The following is a 24,278-nucleotide window of genomic DNA, read 5'->3' on the forward strand; positions in this document are numbered from 1 at the left end:
CACAGGGAAACCTTGCTTCTGTTTCTGCCTACCTGAAATCCATCTGTTATGGATTTCAGAGTAGTTTGGAAAAATATTTTATTTCTTCCAAGTAGTTGTTGCTAACAGTTTCACGAAATAAACGTCTGGACAGTCTAGCGAAGTGGTTGAGGGTGAAGGTTCTGGGTTCAGATTTGAATTATGCTTCTACCTTGGAAAACATACCTAATTTCTAAGCCTCAGTTTTTGTTTTGTTTATTTATTTTAAAGTGGTGATCATCCTATTTGCATCATAGGGTTGTGGTGACACTTATTCTGACGGTCTCTGACACATGACTGATATTTATTGAGCACTTAATATTGTTCTTAGTGATAGCTGGGCAGCTATAACTCTTAGATGAACAGCACATGGTGTGTTGGCAGAGAGCTATTTTCAGTCAAGTAACTGAAAATATTAATTGCTTTAGTGTACTTTTATTTCATAGTCATCATAACAGTAAAGCCAATAAGAATTATCTTCAATTGCTGTGAATTCTAGAAGAGGGGAGTTGGATGGGGTGTTACATTTCATTTTTTTTTTATTGCACTGGAATCACCACTTCATGAATCTGTTCCACACCTTAAGGCACCCAGTGCTTTTGCATTCATCTTTGTTCATAGCTTTGGCCGTCCATCTGCCTGGAACTGGTTGTGGAGGCCAGAATCTGCCTACCTGTAAGGTCCAGAAGGATGGATGACTTCAGTCACCTGAAACTGTTATTAAAAAACACTGGACTAACCTATTGAGAGAAGGAAAGGGAGGAAGAGGGATATATGATCTGGAGAGAGGGAGGACACAGCTTAAATGTGTGTGTGTGTGTGTGTGTGTGTGTGTGTGTGTGTGTGTGTGATGGATTAATTAGCACCTGTAAACTGAGATCTGAGCACCAGGATCTTCTGGCTGCTGGAAATCCAGTCCAGATGTGCAATGACTCACTCAGTCGCTGTTCAGTTGAAGTCCATGCCATTTATACATTGGACGGGATTTTATGAGACATTTTATAGCCATTCCCTGCCACTGCTTGGGGAAATAACGTCATAATATTCAACCTTTCTTGTTTCATGTTGCGAGATGCTTCCTGCAAAAATAGCTTTTATGGAACCCAAAGCACTTGGCTACTGTTGGTTTCTACTAACCAACACAGGCCAGCCTCACTGAGCAGGAGGCCTTTGCCTTGGATTTTCAGAAAGAAACGCGTATTTGAAGGGATTTCATGGTCTTTTTTTCTAAGCAAGAATAGCTGAGCCTGACTGTTCTGGGTGACCAAATAAATACTCGTCTTGCTGAGGCCCACCTTTCTGTTCTTACTCTCCATGGGTGGTCATGGTACAGGCTTTGGAGTAACATGCATTTAGAGTCATGCCCTCACCTCATGTTTTCCCAGCTGTATCTTGGGCAAGTTAGGGAACTTCTCTGAACTTTTCTTCCCTACTCTGTGAAATGGGGATAGCAACAGCTCTCCGAGGGTCGTTTTGAGGGTGCTTAAGCTATTCAGCAGGCCTGCCACCGAGGTAGCCTTTAATAAGTGATATTTACGCTAATTATCAGTCTTCTCTGCTTCACCCTCCTCCTTGCCCTGATTTGGTAGTTTTGAGAAAAACTTTGGGTTAAGAGACTTAGGCCCATTTGAATTCCGGTTTTTACATTACAAAAAGTTACTGTGCATTTTGATTCCATGGATGAGAAGTGAAGTAGTCCAGGTGAGTGTTTAAGGGTGTGGACTTTTGAGTGAAGCAGTTGGGTTTGAATCCCGTCTCTGTACCTGTGTGTCCTTAGGCAAGACATTTAATTTCTCTGAGCATCGGTTTCCTCATATTGGAAATGGGTGCAATAGCTTCTGAGGGTTGTCGGTCACTCCTTTGGCAGCTATATGGTTGAAGCCACTAATGGCCAGACTCTGGGCTAACACTGAGAATATTGGTAGTAAACAAGAGAGAAATAGCTTGACCCCTATGGGACATGAGAGGACAGTGTTGGCGTGCAAACCATCTAGCACAGCGCCTGGCAAATAGTCAGTGCTCAAATGCTAAGCATGAATAATCATAACAATGACAGTTATAAGTTGACGTCCATGGTCAAGCATAAGATAAAGTTTCAAAGCCTACATGTTAAGTCTTTCAGCACTCCCAACTGCCTTGTCCACATGTTAGAATTCTGCTTAGAGGTGTTATTGCTCCTTTCCTTAGGTTTTCTGTACGATTACATTATATGTAATCAAATGTGTCATTTACTTTTTCCAGAAGCTTTCAACGTAAGGATGTTGAAGTGAGGAGGGAAGAAAGGGGCTCCAGTAGGAGATAATAGGATAGAATTCATCCATGAGTTTATCCATTTGGTATTTACTGGAATCCCTTTTGCCAAGCGTTTGGTGCTGAGGACATAGAGGTAAAATGGGCACTTTTCAGTAGGGGGACAGATATGCAAATTTATGATTCAATATTGTAGGTTGAGGTAGGTGCTGTGAGAGAGGTTGTGGCAGGTAGTATTCTGAGAGGGCCCCCAGTATTCTTAACTTCATGGTGCACACCCCTTCCCTTCCCCCCATGTAATCCCCTCACCTCAAGTGTAGACAGAACCTGTGAATACGAGGAGATATTACTTCTGTGATTGGATGACTAATCAGGCAACTTGGAGTTAATCAAAAGAGAAATTATCCTGGTGGGCCTGGCCTCATTAGGCGAGCCCTTAAAAGGAACTGGGTCCTTTGGGAAGTCAGAAGAGATTTCAAGGGTCTGAGAAACCCTCCTGCTGGCCTTGAAGACACAACCTCCATGAGTTCTATAGCTACAAGGAAATGAGTTTTGTCCACACTCAGTTTAGAAGAGAACCGTAGCTCTGGCCACCTTGGGAGGCCCTGAGCAGAAGGCCCAGCTAACTCATGCCCAGGCTCCTAACCCAGAGAAACTCTGAGGTAATAAATTTATGTTGCTTGAAGACACAAGTTTGAGGTAGTTTGTTAGGTGGCATAGAAAACTATTATGTTGGTGCAAAAGGAATTGCGATTTAACAGGTTAAAAATAATTGCAAAAACTGCAATTACTTTGGCACCCACCTAATACTACAGAAGTATATAGAGATTGCCATGGCAGAATGACCTCTCTTTGCTCCTGCAAGCTGATCTCTGCTGGACGGCATAGAACTGTGAATCAAACTTAAATTTCTGGATGCAGGTGGATTGTGAAGTTTGCAAAGCGTGAACTGTTGGTCGATTAATGTCCATAGAAAGGAACCCAGAAGACCATCTCACAGATTGTGTGTCTACTGTTTTCATTCTGTTAGAACTTACTGAGCGCATTTTGTGCCTCCCATATTGTGCTAGGAGGGGTGTCGGGAAAGTGCAGATGCATAACACAGACTCTCCCTCAAAGAGCTTGCCCTGTATTCATGGAGGCAGTTATGGTAACTGTAGCTGGCTACATGACAGTAGTTCCAAATGGAGACCTAAGGCATTTACTGGGAGAGCCTCAAAGGCAAGAGATGACTCATTCAGTCAGAGATGAGTTAGTGAAGACTTATTTTGTAGCATTTCAAGTAGGACTTGTAGGATGTTCCCTTTGGGGCTGCTGGTTGCCCTTCTAAAAGCCACGCGTCGCTTCTTCATTGCTGGAAGAACCCTGACACATTTTGGGACTCCATTCTTCCCCAGCCTGACTCACAAATTGATCCCGATTGACAGAAGCCATCGGGTGGCTATTGGGCCGAATCCAGTGTGACACCTTGTTTTAGTAAATAAAGTTTATTGGAACAAATCACCCGTGGGTTTATGTATTGTCTGGGGCTACCTTTGCACTATGAGGCAGAGTGGAGTGGTTGTGACAGAGCCCACATTGAACACAGCACCTGAAATATTTTATAGAAAAAGTTTTCTTGACCACTGTTCTAAGTCATTGTGGTAATTTCAATTGTCTTTCAAGATTGGAAATGTGACACATTTGGGCCAAGGAGATGGTGTAAGAAAGTTGCTGGGGGGTTCCTTGCTGATCAGAAGAGGCTCTCAAGGAGGCCCCCATTTGCTGACAAATTAAACATCTCTGGCGCTCTCTTATCCTCAGATTTTTTGATGACATGTGGTATGATAAGTGTTCAGTATTGTTTAGACCAGTTGAGCCAGGGTTTTTCTTTTCTTTTTTTTTTTTTTTACTTGCAGCAGGGAGCAATAGGGAAATAACTATAGACATGGTGTAAAGAATGAATTAGAGTGGGGCAAAGTAGAGGTTACTGAAGATAAATTTCTTCCTACTTGACTGAGAACCACCGGGCTAGAGCAAGACCTCTCTGCCATTAACCACAGTGTGGTCCCTAAAACAATAGCACCAGTGTTACCTGGAAACTAGTTAGATATTCAGATTCTCAGGCCCCACCCCAGACTTTCTTAATCAGAACCCCTGGGGATGGGCCCAGAATTGTGTATTTTAATGAGCCCTTTAGGTGATTCTCACCCATGATCAAGTTAGAAGAACCATTGTGCTAGACGTTTCATAGAATTAGACAGCTGTAGAATTAGGGAATCCTTTCTTAACAAACAGATGGTATCTCCATTTATTTGAGAAGAATGCATCAGAGTAATTTTTCAAGGAGGTACAATGGTATTCCCACCATGTGGGTTAAGAAGTTGGGAAGTGTGGAATATTGCTAGCAATAAACTAATTACATTTTAAAGAATAAAAGAAAGTGTCCAGGTTCATTTGCATTCTGAATTCAGAAGGCCCTCTTTCTATGAATGTAAAACAAATCAAGTTAATTATGCCATTGTTTTCCCACTGTAGATTAAAGACCTTACATTCATCAGTGACACTGTACATTTTACAATCTATTAATTTTGTCACTTCCTGGGTTAGAGGAGAAAGTTGTTCTTTATCAGCCTTTGCTGACTTCACTCATGCAAACAGCGTTTATTGAACCTTCTAAGAAAAGAGGTATTTGTTAAAGAAAAAAGGAATGGGGAAGATTTCTTCTGCAGGTAGTTTAAAGTATATGGGTTTGAAATGGAATAAAGACTCATAAATGAGAAGTTAGAAATGGAGACCACCCATCTAAAAATTTATAGCTCTTTTGGCAAATTTTTTTCTCTGGTCACAAGCATACACTTAGAAGCTCATTAATGTTACTAGGGTCCAGCCCCTAGAATTCATGATCTAAAGCAGGGCTAGAGGTTTCATTTAACATGCTGACTTTGATTGGTTCATAGAGACTGCTTGGGTCCTATTTGTGTGTACGTGTGTGTGTTTGTGGGTGGGTGTAGCGGAATATGTTTGTCTTAAACAGCCTGGGCTGCCATAACAAAATACCGTGGACCAGATGGCTTAAACTACAGGGATTTATTTCTCAGTTATGGAGAGTGGAAGTCCAAGACCAAGGTGCCAGCAGGGTCAGTGTCTGGCGAGAGCTCTCTTCTTGGTTTGCAGATGTCAACCTCCTCACTGTGTCCTCACATGGCCTTTCCTTGGTGTGTGTGTAGGTGGAGATGGAGAGAGGAGGAAAGCTCTTTGATGCCTCTTTTTATGAAGGTACTAATCCCATCACGCAGGCTGTGCCACACTCCTGACCTCAGCTAACCCTAATTACCTCCCAAAGGCTCCACCTCCAAATACCATCCCACTGGAAGGTTAGAGCTTCAACATATGAATTTGGGGGCAGGGGACGCAATTCAATCCAGGGCAGTGTCTGGGCTTAGTGAGAGAAAATGCCTGTGTTTGATTGATGATGTCTGTGATAGGTGCAGAAATGGGGTGTTAGACAATTGTCACCCCTACCCTGATTTCATTTATTTAGTCAGTGGAAATAATTTCAGTTATAAGTAAAAAAAACAATTCAAACTGTTTTAAACAAAAAAGGAAAGTCGTTACCTCATGTAACTGAATAGCCTGACCTCAGGGCTTTCGGCCCATTTTGGATCTTGGGCTCAAATGATATAAGACTGAGCTTCTCTGTGGACACCATTGGCAATGATTATGGTGATGATGGTAACACACACAGCAATAAAAAAAATAAATAAATAAAGACCAGGTCTTATACTATAGTAAAATAAGACCGGGTCTTATATTAATTTTTGCCCCAAAAGACGCATTAGAGCTGAAGGTCCAGCTAGGTCTTATTTTCAGGGAAACAGTAGTCACCGGAGGTAGGTGGGGCTTCTCTGCCGTGTGCCTTTGCTCCTGCTCAGGCTCACCTAGTTGGCCCCCATCCTCCTTTAAGACTGAACTCATTTCATGCCCTCCAGTAGATAGGTGCTCTAACTCTGTATACCCACACTGATGTCCACCTACCTCTGCCATTGCATTAACCGTGTTATATTGAAATCACTTGTTGGAATTGCATTTCCTATGAGACTATTCCTTAAGTACAGGGATGTGCCTTGTTTATCTCCGTAGCTTGTGGCCCATGGTCAGTTATGAATAATTATTTGGTAAAGAGATCTGTAGGAAAGTAACTAATTAGTCGCATTTACTTCAGTGGGTCAATGATATTTAATGCGGCGAATAAATGCACTGGGTCCATGTGTGCAAATCTGTGCCAATGCCAGTGAGTGTTGGCATGAGGCAGTCCTCCCAGCACCACTAGCAGAACTGTCTTGGGTACCACAGACGGAAGTGCTGACTGCTCCTTGAGTAGGAATGAAAACTTCTTATCAAGACCTTCAACCTAGGTTTGAGTAGACCTATTGGTTTTTCAGCACATGGAAAAATGAGAAACAAAACAAAATGAAACAATAAAATAAGGCTGATCTTAGAAGTTCAAAAGACCTGGTTTCAGTCTTGGAGTAGTAACTCTGTGTGACCCTGGGCAGACTGCATGACTTCTCTGGTCCTCAAAGTGCTTGAGTAAGTGGAAATGGCTCCACAATGAATAATGTCCAATTATTGCTCAGCACCAGGACAGTTATTCCAGCCAAAGTGTCATTGTGACTGAGCAAGATACTGAGCAGGTGAAAAAGGAACTCCACACTCTTATGTGGAGTCATATAACTTTATTATCCACCAAGCCAGTGGAGTTTTAATTTGTAAACGGATCCTTGGTCCTGATGTAAAATACAATAACAAAATTTACAACCTTTGTGTCCAGGTTGTGTCATGAAGCTGTGGGGAAACAGCCACTGTTCCTCCAGGATCACAGATTCAGAGATGATTCTCTGAGGAAGGGGGTTCTGTTAGTGGGGTGTGGAGGCTCTGTGTGTGTGATGCCATGTTAAAAAGAATTCATCATGTGTGTAATGCTGGAGAACAGGGAAAAGCGATAATCACCGTTTTTTGCAGAAGCCTCCCTGGTACCCCTCTGGAAACCCCATCTGAGACTGAGGGAGTTAGTTAACCGTCCCTGTGCTGGCCTAAGTGAAGAGCTGCTTTGAGCCATATTCCAGTCCTGAAATGGCTTTTGTATTTTGGAAAAAGTTAGCTTTTGAACTGAGCTTTCTTGTTCCATGGTGGACACTGTGTGAGTTTCTAGGACATTTGTCACATCTTCAGTGAATATGCCCCTCTTGGAGTTGTAGCTGATTCTTTCATCAAGAAGCATTACAAATAGAACTAATTAACCTTCCTGCCTTTTTCAAAAAGACTATCACAAATAAGAGCAATATCCCTCATCTTCTCAGGGAGGAAGTGAGGGGCTGAAAAATGGAGGCTGCCATTAAATAAATGCACCATGGAATTAGGCAAACACCCCTGGTATCCTCGCCCTGCCTTCTTCCTCGTAGAGTCCCATCGCAGGCTAAAGAACCGTGTGACAGTGGCCTTAGCAGCAATACTGTGCTGTGGTTGGTTGTAACGCGACCTGTTCGTCCCCCTTGCTGAGCCGTAGGTGGTGTTTAACACACAATTGCTGCTCTGATGAAGTCAGGCTGACTGTTCATAAGACACCTGCACTTAGAGTGGAAACCATTGGCTTAGATGAAATATGACTTTGAATTATGCCACAAAGAAGCTGAAATAAGAAAGCTAAACTGGAGTCATGTTCTTTTGATTTTATTAAAAAATTTTTTTTTAGTGACTTGGGCACGTAGAATACAATCCAGCATTCACACCTCATACATTCCCCACCAACCTGGATGTGGGGGAGACCAACCATCCCCTCTAATTTATTGTGGTACCTCTCTGCTGCCCACAGAGCCTCCCCTTCTATATGGTGGACACCCCAGCAAATGAAAATGCCAATCTTCTCGTGTCCCTGTCTTGCTGTATTAGGCATGTGCTCAGCTTCGAGAAATTTCTTTGTGGAAATGAGTTGCTTTCACCTAAGAACATCCAGGGAGAGGTTTGCCTTACCGCTTGCTTCCAAGTAGGAGGGTTGAAAATAATAGCCCTTGTCACTTTCCTTAGCCTTGTTATGGGGGATATTTAGTGCTGAAGCCGGGATGTGGGGGTAATATCGTGGATGTGATAATGTTGCTCCTTGCATCAGTGAACATGGTATTGATTGTAAGCTGTCAACCTTTCTGCATGCTTTGCAGGGTCCCAGAAGAGTAAGTACTGCTGGGAGGGTAATGCATCAGGCAGGGACACGTGTGTTCTATTAACTAACTGCAACCTGAGCTGCAACCTGAGCTCTGAACGCATCTCAGCTCACTGGCTCTCGATTTTTTTCTTTTAAATCCTTGACTCCTCTGAGCGGTCCTGTGAGACGATATACCACGTTCCACATAAGTCAAACTCCCAATAGCACACTGCTCATCTTGTAAGCTTCCTGAGGGCAGAGGCTGTGCCTGGCTTCCTCATTTATCTGTTCATTCCTTCAATCACTCTTAGTGAGCATCTACCATGAGCCAAACACTTCTCTATGTTCTGGTGATACAAATGTGGACCTAACAATGCCTCAGGCCTTGGGTGGTCAGGAAAGTCTTCTCCAAGGCGGTGATACTTGAACGGAGTTTATCGATATAATCCCCCTTTGCTCGGACTATACATATTGACTAAGTTATGGAAATTGTTAATTTCTCAATTCAGTGGCTCGTAGCCAAGCTATTGGAGAACGCCTGACGTGTGAACCTCACACAGGCCATGGATATTTCTCATATCATGTATTATTGTCCCTCTACATTGAGTCCCCTTATTTCTCTTGCTCTGCCTCCTGTTTTTCACTAGTTAGTTGTATGAGAATATTGTAAATTTCTTAAATACACCAGGTGATTTTTGCCTTTTCAGATACTGTCTTGGCGCCCGGAACACTCTTTTCCTTTCTCTTCTTCTGGGTAACTCACTCCCTGCTTATCTTTCAGGCTTTACCTTAGGAATCACCTCCTCAGGGAAGCTTCTGGTCTGGATGAGGTGCTGGCACCCTGACCCAGATATAGCACATACCATGCGGTTTTATAGAACTAGGAGAAAAGGCAAGAAACATGCATTGAGTGTGGACTGTTGGCCGCGCACCATTCTTAGAGCCTTGTGTATGTTAAATCATTCAATCTTCACAGCAATTTTATGAGATAGGTGCCATTTTTAGCCTTAGTTTATCAATAAGGAAATTGGGACACAGAGAGGTAAAGTAATTTGCCAAGAGTCGTTCAGCTTGTAAGTGATGGAGCTCAGATGTCAAGCCAGGCAGGTACCCTGGGTTCCTCCTCATAATATTTTACTGCTATCCTTGCCTGCGAGTTTGGCTGTATCACCGGTGACAGTGCAAGTGCTACGAGGACAGGGGCTGTCACTATTGTTTCCTCAGAACACCCTGGTGCTGGTGCGGGGCTTGGCAGGTAGTACATGAAATGTTTATCGAGTGAATGAATGCATGAGTATCACCCAATCGAGCCACTGTTTAGGGTCCCCAAATACTGCTCTTCCTTTTGCTAATGAGGCAGGCTTCTCCTCTCCCTTTGGGGGTCTCTTTGACTCCCCCACCCCAGGAATTTACTGCTCTGGCTGGGAGGGAGCAAACTGGGGCAAGAATCCCAGCACTTGTGGCTGATCCCATTTCCCTGTGGTATCTGGGTTTCGGCACAAGGATGAATTCTAGAGAAATGCTCTCTGTCCTCTCGCTCTAACCAAATGCAGCAAAGTGAGGGGGAGCAGCCGAGTTCTGTGATGGGGGAGCAGGAAGTGCTTCCAGAGGAGCTGTCCACCTAAGAGACCAAGGTTGACTTTTTAGGGAATTAGGGGGAGGGAGTGAATTGGGAAACTGGCAGTTGCTAAACCTCTGTTTCTGACCAGAAGGGACCATTATTTTGATGGCATCCGAACCAGAAATCGGCAGAGACGGGAGATCACCTTGTTCTGCCACCAGCAGTTTAACCAATGGGGCGTGGAAGATCTAAATTGGGGGACGGTTAAACAGTAATAATAAGGTCAGGGTCAGGGGTTGGAGACCTCTGTGAGCCACTTGACTTCACTCTCTGCTTTGGTGACAGACCACATTTGTATTCCTGGTCAGCTGTCAGGCGATATTTGGTCACGGAGACATGGTTTCTTTGTGAGTATTCTCACTAGTGGAAAGAGACAAGGTAGCTTTGCGTTACCAGTCACTGTGATGGAAGAAGTATAGGACCTGGAAGAGGACAGATCTAGATAAAACTTGCGGCTGTGTCACTATGATGGTGTCATTTAACCCTTTTGAGTCTGTTTCTCAGCTACAAACATGGAATAATGTGTTTACCCATCAGGTTATTGTAATGATTTAAAAAGGTGCCCAGCCCAATGCCTGTCACATAACAAATTCCCAGTAAATATGGCGCCTTTTTATCTTTTCTATTTTACATATAGCCTGGATATAGGGGCTTCATAAATATTTGTTATTGGATGAATCAAAGAAAAAGAGGGCAGACCAGTTCTGGTAAACTGAAGAAGTGTTCCTAACAGAATTAGAGAAACACTGATCTCATGCAGCTATGCCCTATCTAGCCTTAGGAAGATTTCATCTGTGACGTCCTATGTACTGGAAACACCATATCATGCTTTGTCTATTGAGTGAACTGCTTTAACACTCTGCTTAGAAGTCACTTATTATGTGAAACCCTTTTCTTACCAGCCCTGATTAATTAACTGTTTCTTTGTACTGTCTCTGCACTTCGTACACACCTCATTGTACTGTAAATGTATTTACAACATACATGTTGCTGCTATATGGCTGTCATCTCCTAGAGGGTGGGGAACAGTGGCTTATACGTTTCAGTAACTCTATCCCATGCCTAGGGTCTGGCTGCCTGACACATACCAGGCACTCGACAAATATTTAATGTTGATGAACCTATGGGTCATTACTGGAACTTGTTTTGTTTTGTTTTGTTTTTTAACTTGTTTTCTAATCAGTAACTTCCATATATATACATGGACGTTACTGATGTATGTATGAGATGGGAGACAGAGGATGAGAATTTTGACCAAAATGTCTGGCTCTGTATAAACTTAGTCAAGTTATATAATTTCTCTGTTTCCTTATCAGTAAAATGGGAATATTAATAATACCTGCATCTAGAGTTTTGGGGATAAGTGAATTAACACATATGAAATTTGTAGAAAAAAGCCTAGCCCATAATAAATGCTCAATAAATGTTACCTACTATTATACATTAGAAACAGGATTTTAAGAGCTTTGGCTTTAGAGTCAGAAATCTTGAGCTGGAGAACCTGGCTATATGCCCTTGGCCACTTGACAACTTGAAACTATTTCCTCATTTGCAAGATGGGAATAATACTGGTGGCATTGATGTCATGGGGTGAAGGGAAGGAGATAACGAGAAATCACTAGTGGGTCCTCAGTGAGTGTTGTTGCTGTAATTATTTTACGGTGCTTCCAACTGATCAAAGCATGTTATAAGTAAATGGATTTCCTGTGCCCCTCACAATAGTCTTTGAGCTAGGACAAATGGCCTTCTGATCATTTCACAGGTGACGTGACTGATGGGGGCACTGAGGGCTTGCCTTCATTCCTCAGTGGACGTAGCAGTGGAGCCAGGAGCAGGGTCCACATTTCCTATCTCCTAGTTCCATATTCTTCCCATTGACCAGGCAAGTCACTGCCATGCAAAGCGGTTCCCGAGACTACTTAGAAGTACGGGGGGAAGAGATGGTACACGAAGAATCAGGCAGCCCCATGCAAGTTTCCCAGGGGAATTGCTGTGTTCTTGGGGGTATTGTTTAAAACACACCAGACTCGTCTACATGTGTCCATGATGGAAGAGGGCAAATTAGGAAGGGCTCCCTAATTCACACTGTGGACTATAGTGTCACCCCAAAGCCTTACTATTAGGCCTACTAGGGCTTTCTTGGTGGGTGAGGGGAATAAGAGGGAAGTTTAGGCAGTTGCTTTGCAGGTTTGAAGAGAGGAAAATGATGGTCTCCCATGCTGTCAGCGATTGAGTATTTGAGGGTCTAATTTTTACTATAACGGGCCCTGGAGTATTCAAAAGGAAACAATGGAGATGGATGACTTCTTTCATCGGGTCACTGAGCTAAAAAAATTTTAGCTTCGTTTTTGTTCCACCTGATAATTGTTCTGCCTTACACAAGCTTGTTGCCTCACATATGCTGATATGATTAATTACAAGACAAATGAGAGGTTTAAAGAAAGATGCATTTTTTTTTTTTTTTTTTACAATAGAAAAGGCAGGAGCCAGGCGTGAAGGGGTTAAGAAGCAAATGGGTTCCTACTGGCCAATTCACTGTACATCTTACTACTTCATGCTGCTTTGTGTTTTCCTTGTTTTTTTCCAACTCATCTTCCTCCTCTAGACAAGAAAGCATGGATGTCTGCTGAAGTTCAGCTTGTGAATTGCTTGGTTTTGAATGACAAGGACTGACTGTTACATTTAGGATGATTTTCATTGAAGCCCAGGAAGCTGTGGTTCCCATTTCCCCTCAGTGAACTGACATCCTCCAGTGTAACCTGAGGGCTGGTACCGAGCAGCAGGCCTTGTAGGATAAACTAGTGTACGTTTTTTAGAACCCACCAAACTGTTGAAAAGCTGGTAAGTTGGCTTTCAAGGAGCTTTTAGTGTCAACTAGAGAAGGGACTTTTAGGTGTTACCAACTAAGAAAATCACCAGCACTGGGCAGAAGGCGATGGCAACTGTATAATACCTAGGTCGGTACCTGGCACAGAGCAGGGGATTGGTGAAGCATGGCGGTGGTTATTAGTGAAGCATGGCGGTGGTTACTGCTGTGGCAAGGTGATGCTTATTGCTGCCTGAGGCCTGATCTCTAGGGCCTTCCCCTCGTGTTCCTGTCTAGCAGCCTGGATGTTTGTTCCTCTGCATTCTTTGTTTGGCATAGAGGAGAGAATGGCTGTTTCGAGGTCTTGGGAAAATTCCTGCCCCTCTGGATCTCAGACTGCACATATGTGCTCAGGGTGGTGGACTAGTACAGGGCTCTTTTTTGGTGTCCACAGACTGCAGGGAGGCTGTGAAGCCCGTAAATCTGTGACCAAAACTGTTCATGCATGTCTTTTGGGGAGCACTCTTGACTCCAGTATGTGAAGAACCATTGTCCGTTGAGACTCTCTGATGCCTCCAAAGGCATAAATGTTCTGTGCTATCAATTGTGCGGGGTCCCAAAGTTTGATAAGCATGCTGCTGGGGTTCACAAAATGATTGTAGGTGGCGTATGGATACACGTTTGTTATATTAATGGTTATGTGGTTATTTTAATGTTGAAACATAACTGGCACGTTGAAACTGACACTTCATGAATATTATTTCTTTGGAGGAGGCTAAGTCTTGATTTCAAGAGAGGTGACTTCAATAAATGTTAAATAAGTAATAGTACAGAGGTGGGTTGACGCTCAAGTCTGAAAATCCATGATCTGTCCCAATCCTCATCTGGTACGAGCAGGAGCTGAGAGTCAGAGAAGCCGAGCAAAGGCCGCTGAGGAAGTTGACAATAAACTCAGGACAGTAACCCACTGGTCTTTCTATGTATCCTGATATCACAGGACTTTGTGAGTCGGGGACGTTTCTGACACTCTGAGGTTTCCTCCAAGAACATTGCCCCAGTTAGGCCAGGATCCTGCCCAGAGTTTCCTCCTGGGCTACTTAGGTGCCATGCCCGAATAGAGGCTTTCATTGCAGGGACGATGAAGAACACGGAGGAGAAAGTCATGTCTTCAATGGCAGGCTCGCTCCATTTTGAGATGTACTTTTTCATACTTTAATGTTTCTGAAATTGGGCTGCATCTTACAAAATTGTATTCACTTAAGTAGATAGTCATTTCCTTGCCAAAAAGCTATTGTTAAATGGATAGTAGCTTAGCATTGAAATATAGTTCTTTCACTGTTCTTTTCTCCTCTAAAACAAATTATACTTGAAAGCTGGGACATCTCATAAATATACAAACTGAAAGAAAATTTCTTTTTAAAAGAAAAATTCTCATCTCAAGTCACTTCCTACCCACTAAATAGAAGTTAAGGGAAATGAGTCACCATGACAGGTACAGTGACACTGAGCCCAGACCCAGGTTTCTGGGTACCTCCTATATCATCCCTAAGTCCCCTCTTTAAATTTATAAGCCTTTCAGTGTGCCACATAGAACCTTCTGGAAGTTTTAAATCTGAATCCTCAACTTGGGGGAAGGATGAACAGCCTCCACAGGTTCAAGTAGACTTCACTCCAGTGTCAAAGCTTCTTGATTCCCCCATATTCCATTTTTGCAGGAAGCGAGCCCTCTGGTCTGTTTTTCCAGATGGTGAGCTTGGGGGTGAGGGGTTACAAGTACTTGATTAGACTTTACAAATCAGCATTTTTATTGGCCATGTTTGTTCTATAGTGGAGACTGATGGATCGTTACTTTTGGTTACCAAACCAGGAACTGGGGAGGGGGCTGCTGAGGAGACATACCCAAAAAGACTGGGCCAGCCATTCTCAGGCAGCCATGGGCAGTGCCACTGCCTCCAACTTACTGCTTCCTTTAGAACGCCAATTGATAATAAACAACCAGGACTCGGCCTTTAGAAATCAATAGAATAAATAAGCTGGAAAAGTTGAAAACAAAAAGCCAGTGTACATGTCAGTAGAGGATTATAGGGAGCCATTTAAAATTACAAAAAGCAAGAGTAACAAGGCAGCAGAGAGAATCTGGCCCCACATGGCCTTGCCAACCTAACTCTGAGAAGCACTGTGTAGAAAATGGTCTCTCTCTGTCCCCCAAAGCATTCAAAACAGCCAAATTCTCAGGCTGTTTCTATGGCGCTTACAAAAAAAAGAGTATAGCAGTGTTGATGTGGCCCTTCCCTTCTCATTCTGCGTCCTCTTCATAGCCTTGTGACATAAATCTCTGGCTCAAATGAAATCGTTAAAAAGAAAATAGGGGAAAAAAAAGTGCTGTAGGGGCAGGAGATGCTGACGAATTCTGATTTTTCACAAAACGAGGAGAATTTCTCTGAGTAGACGGTGTTTATTTTTTGTGTGGAATTTTTCAATCAAATGGAATTGCTTAATTAAAAAAAAAAAAAACCACATCTTTTTGCTTTAAATACTACAGACAACCTCATTTTATCTCAGCAGACACCTAGAAACAAAACACGGGACCCACCAGAGAAAACTGGGCAATAAAAGCATCAGAAATTCAGGTCAACTATGGAAGAATTACGGTTAGCTGGCAGCTCTCAATTCTAAACAGAATTGTCCCGGGACTTACTGGGTTGAACAAAAGTTTCTTAGAACGGGGGGTTTGGGAAAGTTGGACTCCTTTTAATGTCATCCCAATTGTTTTCTGCGTAGGGAAATTAAAGTCAATGCATCAAATAAAGACCCAAAGAAACATTTAAAAACATGTTTGACTAGTATTCAATATGTGAGATGATTAAGGAATAATAACGGGTCCTCCTAGTTAACCTTGTCCTGGAATATATATAGGTTATTTGTAGCCGCCACTGCTATGATATTTTCTGAAGGATGCCAAGCCGTGTGCAAGATCTTTTTGCTAAAGTCCAGGCTGTCCACACTGATCTCGTCTTTTCTCCGCTTGCCCCCCACGCACACTTTCCGTGGTTTTAGGATCGCCCGGGGTTTGCTGTTTTCCCTTGAGGCCTCCAGGGTAACATCACGCTTGGTGTTTCGGTCGAACATCCTGAAGAAGTTGTTGTAGGAGCCGGTCATGATGACACTGCAAAGTAGAGAGGAAGCAGGGAGTCACCGAATGCTATGGAGAGAGGCAGTAACACAGCACTACTGTGTCTTTCCCGAGCAAACGACACCACGCAGTGGCCAGCTTATGGCACCAGACGTTTTGTTGAAAACAAACAAAACCCCAAACAGGTTCTATAATATGACTATTGACTTCCTTTGGCATCACTAAGAGCAGGAGGCTCTTGGGTTGGACTTGGAAACAAGGTTCCTGATAAACCTCCTGGTTAATTCCTTCTGTTCGATAGATTCCTTTCGGTTCTTTGGCTTAGTAAATGCGTGGTTTTAATGATCCCAGCCCTACCTACGTCCCATCAGCTCTGTGAGGCTGAAGTGAGGTTAGGAAAGTGGGAACACTTTGAAAACAACGAATCCTTGTGCACATGTACAAGGCACCCCTGCAGCCTGACCGCTAAGGCGATGGCCAGCGAGGTGGGAGAAATGCTCAATAGTAAAGCTCGTTGACCCAGGCATGTCATCTCCCCCGCCCACTGAGCACGAGCTCTAAATTCGCCCTTTTCAGAAAACGTATCTAAAAAATGGATGTCACCGTGGCCTCACTTGACAAGAAAGTAAACGAATTCAAGTTTTAAAAGGATTTAGGATGGGAAAAATAAGATTTTATAGTGGATTGACAGGTGGTTTCTGAGTTTTACAAGAGTTACCTATTCTAAAGGCATATCTACAATTGATCAGGAGAGCAGTAAATGCCAGAAGCCTTCCAGAAGCAAGGGACTGAATCTTTAATGGTGACAGGCTCAGGGAGAGATAGCGCTCCTTGTGTAACATTCCACAGTGGCTGCCCCGAGAGGCTGCTGAAGCTGACTGGGCAGGTGAGGATGGCTGAGCAGCGTCTCATCTGTTTTCTGTGACCTGGGTGTGTAGAGAGGTGAAGGGAACTGGCCAGATTGGGCCACAGCCAGGGGTAAGTTTTGGGGTCCTTTGTCAGCTGTGCCAGGCACATTTATCAGGGGTGAGATTCGGGTGCTCTGGCCCAAGAAGCAGATGCTGTAAAATGTGTTTGTGTAGCAGAGTGAGCTGTTATTTCCCTGTCAGGCAGGGCGCTGAGAGCTTTACCCTTGCCATCTTGTTTCAGCCTCCATTACTCCATGTAAGAGGTTTACATACGAGGAGAAGTGAGTCACTTGTGCTGGTAAGGGTGTTGTCACACTGCTGGTAAGTGGCCAAGTCTGGCCTCCGACCCACATCTGCCTGACTCCAGGGCATAAGCATTCGGCCACTCGGACTCACTGCTTCCCAGGCCAGAGGTCTGCTTCCCTCACCGTGGCCCAGTTTCTTTTTAAACAGTAAGAGAAAGTCTTTCTTTTGGGGGGTGGGGTGGGGGGGAAGCCTCAACCTTATCTAAACCGCGAATAACATTTCCCATTGTAATGTTATGAAAAGAATGTTGATCTTAGAATTCAAACTCAAAACTTCTGAGTCTTGTCTTTCCTACTGACTCGTGTATGAGCTTGGGCAGGTTCTGAGTGAGCTTTAGTTTCATCAGCTGTAAAATGGGGATGGTGGAAACCTGGCTGGATTGGGGTCGGGATTAAATACATGATGTGTGTGAGGGTGTCTGCTCCATAGTATGTGCTTACGAAGTGTAGCTCTAGGCTAAGACAGAAGGGAGGTTGGAGCAATAACAACAACAAAGATATAAGTAATAATAAAGAATACGTATTACTTACAATAAGCAATGAATAAATTAATAAATTATATACATACAAATACAAGAACAGGGCTGGGGCTAACCTCAGTACCCTTGGGAGCTATTGTTTATACATCACAGATGCCTTGTCCCCTCTGCCCTATACCAACTGGATGGCGTGACCTGGATCCTCTGCCTTGTCACCACAGCAGGCCTTCCTTCCAGGCCTACTAAGTGGAGGGCTCATTTTGGTTCATTCGTGAAGAAAGCCAAACGAGGGTGAGGGAGGGCTCGAGCTCACTAAAAGTGCGCATCTTGAGTGCTTTGCCATGGTAGAATCTCAGTGCGCTCAGGCACAGTGGTTTACGGCGCCGCCTTCATCAGGGAACGGCCCCTGGTAGCCTGCGCTAGTTCTCCTGGAAGTCACAATCATCTGTATTTGTCAGGCTAAAAATGAACTATTGGGAGGTAATATGAAGTATTGTTGAAATCAAAGGCCTTAAAACAGTAATAAATCACTCTGAGGGAATGTGACAAATGAGGCCGACAAGAATTCAGCTAATGAACCACCAGGGCCTTTGGCCAGGTCTAGGCGAGCAGCTTCAAGAGATCATTTTTGATCTAGAAAGTGCACTTGGCAGCAATCTGAACTATTTATTCATGCTGGAATTTGCTGGTGGATTATTAGTGAACTTCATTTGAGGCATGTTGGCCTCGCTCTGGGGGTGTCTTGTGTGGAAAAGATAGGCCTTTTCTCGTTAATATTAAATGGTCACCTCTGCCAGTCCTAAAGAGGGTTCAAGAGTAGCCCTACAGCTACTCATTTTGACCTCCCTTTGGCTGCTCTCTGCTTAGGACACACTGCCCAGGACCTCTGCCACAAGGCCCGCCATTGGAAGGTTCCCCAGCCACAGAGCCTTTCTTACCTGTCTGACCCATTCCACACACACTCAAATTTATCAAAAATGCAGTCGTTTTCGTAGAGGGAGCACAACTTGCTACGGAGGTAGTCATGAACCTGGGGGGTGGGAAACACATCAACAAGGTCAGTTATTATTTAAAAAAAAAAAGATTATTTCTCTGAATACCTCCTCTTTTGATGTGAGCTGTCAATTCTTTCCGTGTAAATGTGTCTTGACTCACATGACCCTGGGGTCTGACTCCAGGCTCAGCCCTTCCCAGCTGTGGGGCATTGGGATGGGTTGGTGAGCTGCTTACATGGTTAGCATGGATTACACACGCTTGCTTAGGTGTGTACGGTGGCACAGAGCAGGGCCCACTGAGTGGCAGAGCCCCATTTTCTAAGCTGATCTGTTCACAGGCGTTAGAGGACACCACTCATTCAACCAATATTTATTGAATGCCTGCTATGTGCCTGGGATAAAGGAGTGAACAAAATACTCTTGGCGTGTTTTCATCCCAGTGTGGGGGCAGATGACCAGTTCTCATAGGCCCTTTGTTCTGAGGAAAGCGAAGGGACTTTACACAAAGCATAGCCTGCTGTGTTGTGAAACGTGAGAGTGCAAGGACAAAGGCAGGGAGACCAGTAATAACCTGGGTGATAGGGGATGGCTTGGATCAGGGCAAGAGCCGTGGTGGGAAGTGGTCAGATTCTTGACATGTTTGGAGGGAGAAATGATGGGAGTGGTGGGTGGGTCAACTGTGAAGCATGGAATGAAAAACAGGATCAACGATGGCTCGTGGATCTGTTTCTGCAGCAAGTGGAAGGATGGAGCTGCCATGTTCATTTTGGGTACCAGAATTTGGCGATGTCTATGCAAGGGAAACTGTCGAGTAGACTCTGGATTGGGGTTGGGATTAAATACATGATGTGTGTGAAGGTGTTTGCTCCATCGTATGTGCTTATGCCAAATAGGCAGATGAATAAAACTTAAAAGGTAGTAACCTGGGTTCCATTTTTCTCTGAGGGCAATCCTTCCTGAACCCACTAGTAGGGAGTATTCATAATAGTAGGCATATATTAATACAGTGTGCCAGATTGTTGTTAGCCAGGCGCTTTATCCATAAAATCTCATTTCATCTCTAAAATCATCGTATGATGGAGGTACCATTATTCTCTTCACTTTAATGGAGCATGAAATACAGGGTATAACACAACTTGTCCAAGATCACACAAGAACGGAAATGACAGAAGGAGGACTGAACCCCAGTAGTCAGGTTCCGAAGTGCACACTCTTGATTACTGCAGCAATCTACCTCCCCCACTTGCTCTGTCTCATTCGCCTCACCTTATATGGGTCTGTCCTCCACAGGAGCTGCAATAAGGAAGTGAGGTCAGGCCAAGAGGGAGACAGCATTGGGTGAAGGCAGAGGGATGTTATGAAAAGCATGGTTTCCCTTTGCTTAGATTACGAGTGATGGTTCATTTTCTCCTCCCTTGGCTCCAGAGTTCTGCTGAATGCAGAGCTCAACTGTGTGCTTCGTACTGGGCAGAAGAATGAGGTAAGATTCACCCCATGTTCTGGGTATTTAAAAGGTCTCTGAGTTATTGGACAGTGTAAACATTTCTAATTCTGCAAATTAATTTCCTCCACCTTTACTGTCTTGTTCCCCAAAAGGTCTGGGCCTTGCAGGGTATCTGCCTCAGTGCTATGGGGACAAGGGAATCTGTTGGTGGCAGGGCTTTTGGCCTGTTAAGATGGGGAAAGGGGATGCCAGGTGAGGCCTGTGTGCTGCGCGTGGTATCTCTGCTGTAAACTAACTCATTCTCCTTCCCATCCTCTCCTGCCACCTTCTGGGCCTGTCAGATGTGACTCAGGTCTATAAGGCCAGTTCTGTTTGTAGGGATGAAAATCTTAAATGATCGTTAAGAATCTTTGAGGATAAAAGCAGGTGAGCGTCTGAGGGCTGATTCTGGGTCTTGACCAGGGGTTGGCAAACTTTTTCTACCAAGGGCCAGAGAGTAAATACTTATGCTTTGTGGGCCCCATGGCCTCCGTCGAAACTACTCAGTTCCACCCTTATAATGCAGAAGTAGCCATAGACAATACATAAACAAAGGAGCAGGGGCTGTGTTCCAGTAAAACTGTGTAACAGGTGGCACACAGGATTGGGCTCTGGGGTATAGTTTTGCTTACCCCTGGTCTTGACTACTATTTTCCCTCCCCCAAAGTAGCACAGACTGTTTTCCTCAGAAAAAGGTGATGGTGACATTAAGAGCATCGACTGGGGGGTTGAACCTTTCTTCCGATGGCTGGAAGATCTTGACCTCAAGAATTGGTGTTGTTTCTGGAAAGCAAGCCTGATTCTTGCCTGTATCATTGCCTTGCTTCTGGGCTGTGTGTTCTAGAGGGAGAGGAGTTGGGCTTCTGGAGGGAAAGGCTGCCAAGCTGGGACTGGATCCAGTGGGCAGTGAAAGCAAAGCTGTTATCCTAGTGCTCCACCTCTCCTACTTTTTGGAGGGAAAACATGAGCCAAATAGATTTTTTATTTTCAGCTCTATCGCCCCCTACTTTTTCCCTCTTATCTGGTATGGAGCACTTATAAGGTGAGGCCCAGCTGTGAGTGCTGAGAAGGGAGACACCAATTTTGGAAACACCTGGAGAAGCAAGTTTGTATAATGCAATACTTCTCAGTCTTACAGTGGTGAAATTGTAAAGTTATAAGAAGGCGATAGAATATTATTTTACTTCACTATAAGCACCCAATTTTTTTTTGGTAGGAAAAGTACCAAATATTGTCTTTCAAATAATGAGGATTTTGACAGACAGGAGACAGAGCAGTGAGGTTTAGAAATAGGGCAGTGTTGTGCCTTTCTGGTCTGGCTTGAGCTGCCCTCTTCTTTGTGAAACTCGCCATTCACCTTTGGCATTTTGTGTGTAGAAACACCACAGGTGAGTAATAAAGTGTCAAAATGTGTGTGATTTGGAAGTGTGGGCCCACTAGCAGGAACCACGTCACCAAGAATGCCGTACATCTTTTGTAAAATTTATTTTTCAATTGCAGTTGACATACATTATATTTAGTTTCAGGCGTACAACCGTCATTAGACACATACCTTATGAAGAGATCACCCCAATAACTCAAGCACCCATCTCACACTGTACTTGGTTATTACAATGTTGACTGTATTCCCCATGCTGTCTTTCACATTCCTGTGACCATAAATATTACTAATTCCTGAAGGACAAAAGTCAGGAAGGATTCAGGGGGAAACCTTGTCTGAACCATAATTTTCTCCTCCCCGGCTCTAAGTTCTGGGAAGCTCCTGCCTGCCATCAACTGAAGGCATCTGAAGGAAAAGAACATCTACTATGAAGGTATGTTACATTTACGTTCTGTTAAAAAATAATCTCAGGCAAACAAGATGGACCTTTCTCCTTCAGTGGCGAGAAATGAGAAACAACCAGAGAAAAAAACAAAAGAGAACTCTCTCTCGATGTTCCAAATAGTTTGTGTTTGGCCTTCTTGCCACTAAGCTGAGTCTCCCAACACAGTGGTTCACAGGTAGTTGTGGAAGCCTGATGTTGTGCAGTGAATGGGCTGCTCAACAACTCTATTGAGGCCTAGCAAGTATCAACTCTATTGGTTTGTTCTATTTCAGGGGTCAGCAAACTTTTCCTGCAAAGGGTCAGACAGTAAATATTTTCGGCTTTGGAGGCTATCTGGCCTCTGTCACATACACTACTTTGCATTGTAGCATGATAGCAACCACAGACTACGCAAAATGATTGGGTTTGGCCCACAAATCAGTTTGCCAGCCCCTGCTCTATAGGAAAAACTTGAAAATAGCTAATCATACTTAAGTCTACAGCTTCTTATTCATGGAAATATGCTGAGCTCAACTGATGTATGAAAATACATAGCAGGAGCGTTACCCATGTTTTCCATTGGACCAGGTCTCACAATCTTTTTCAATAGTGTTCTAGACCTTCAATTAGAGTCTGTCATCTTTGAGACAGTATATAAATTTAAATTGCTTTGAAATAAGCCATTTAAACTAAAATTTTGTGATATTTCAATACATGTGCTATGATACCTATTTCTTAGTGTTCTAGAAAGTAAATTTGCAAATCTGCTAGCTAAACGTGGTTTGAGAACCACGATCTTAAAATGCTGACTCTTCCATGTCACTGCTAGCTGTGTTCTAAGAATAGCTTCGTTCTAAAAGCCTTTCCCTAAAACAAAAGTACTAATTGCTCTCAGGACTATGCAGCCTGCATCTACTTTTCTCTGATCAAGGCTCTCCAGTAGGTCACACCTGTCAACAGTATCCAGACTCACGCTGTGCTAGTTTCCATTGCCTTCTCTCTTTTTGTACGAAGATTCTGTAACACTAGATGGTTTCTCTGTGCAGCTGGAAAAGGACTCGTGTTGGCTCTAGCCCTCAGCTGAAGAGGAAAGACAGTGACTGAGAGCTTGAGGGTAGGTGCTATAGAGCTGAGCCCTGAAGTCCAGGTCCAATTTGGCGGACAATAAAATCCCCGATACACATTGGATGCTCTTTGAACCACAGGGGTAACCAAACTATCTCAACTACATCTGTGGTCTTGAATTCTGGTCCCCAGACCTTCCTACAGCGTGCTCTGGAACTCAGTCAGCCCTCCAAGTCCTGGGTGTCCTCAACCTCCTCTCTGAACTTTTCCTTCTCCTTTTTCTTCTGACTTAAAGATCTGCTTCTCCTGACACAGCTGGACTTCGGCTCCAGACAATTGTTCCTGCCTTTAGTCCTCAGCTCCTTTGAAGTCATGCTAACAAACTCAACTTCCTGCTACCCATCCTTCTTATGGTCACCAGAAGTTCTCTGAGTCCCTCTGCCTCATTCTTTGAAGCAATTCTAGCACCTCGATCTCTCTTCCATCACTATTCCTGCCATCGTTCTTTAGTGATTCAAATACTCTGCTATCTCAGTTACCTAGCCTCATCATTTTCAATGAGTTTTGTCCTTTGCTTTCCGTGGTCATTCCTATGACTGTATGCCTCCAACAAGTATTGCTTTATTGCTACCACTTGATTTTACAATTTTTGAAATCCATCGATCTATTTTCCTCTGTCCATTATTTCCCTCCTTCCTTACCTTAGATTCAGTGGTCCATCATTACAATCAATCACTCCCTTATTATATACCTTTAACAAACTTGGCTTTCTCTCCATTGTACTTGGCAGAACCCCATCACTGATTAAATTTAATTTTCTGCCCTTCCTTACCTGTACCAAACAGGTAAATATGGCTGGGAAGAAACAGCTGCACTTTAAATCAATAATATAAACTCTCTTAATGAGTATTTTACATACACAAGGAGAAACTGTTCCCATCACATAATTTACATGCATCTTACTAGCTATATACTCTTCATTTTTTGATGAATGAATTGTCTATCTTCCGTCAGTTCTACAATGGATTTGCTCAAGGACTTTGCTCCTTTGCTGTCGGCCTCTCCACTGGCTTATTCCTTTTTCTGTTCCCCTTCAGAATAAAATTTCTTGACATCATTCTGTCCTCACTGTGTTGACATCCTCTATTCACAATCTGTCTAGGACCCACTCCAATCAGACATTCATTCACGTCTCCTGTGCCTTTTTCTTACCAAGAATCTCAACATTA

The 24,278-nt window shown here is 43.6% G+C and overlaps 1 protein-coding gene across 6 annotated transcripts in view; it reads right to left on the reverse strand.

Moving 5' to 3' along the window:
• Positions 1 to 12,498: 12,498 nt before the first annotated feature.
• PPP2R2B (protein phosphatase 2 regulatory subunit Bbeta) overlaps positions 12,499 to 24,278 on the reverse strand; it is a 391,849-nt gene continuing 380,069 nt past the window's right edge. For all 6 annotated transcript variants that reach the window (XM_074313727.1, XM_019739121.2, XM_019739122.2 and 3 more), the window contains 2 exons: positions 18,640 to 18,731; positions 12,499 to 16,042 (listed from right to left, as the gene is read on the reverse strand). In XM_074313727.1, coding sequence (XP_074169828.1) covers positions 15,763 to 16,042; positions 18,640 to 18,731 — 372 coding nt within the window. In that variant the 3' untranslated portion in view covers positions 12,499 to 15,762. The remainder of the gene's footprint in view (positions 16,043 to 18,639; positions 18,732 to 24,278) is intronic.

This window comes from Rhinolophus sinicus, linkage group LG10 (assembly GCF_036562045.2).
Source record: "Rhinolophus sinicus isolate RSC01 linkage group LG10, ASM3656204v1, whole genome shotgun sequence".
Lineage (NCBI taxonomy): Eukaryota > Metazoa > Chordata > Mammalia > Chiroptera > Rhinolophidae > Rhinolophus > Rhinolophus sinicus.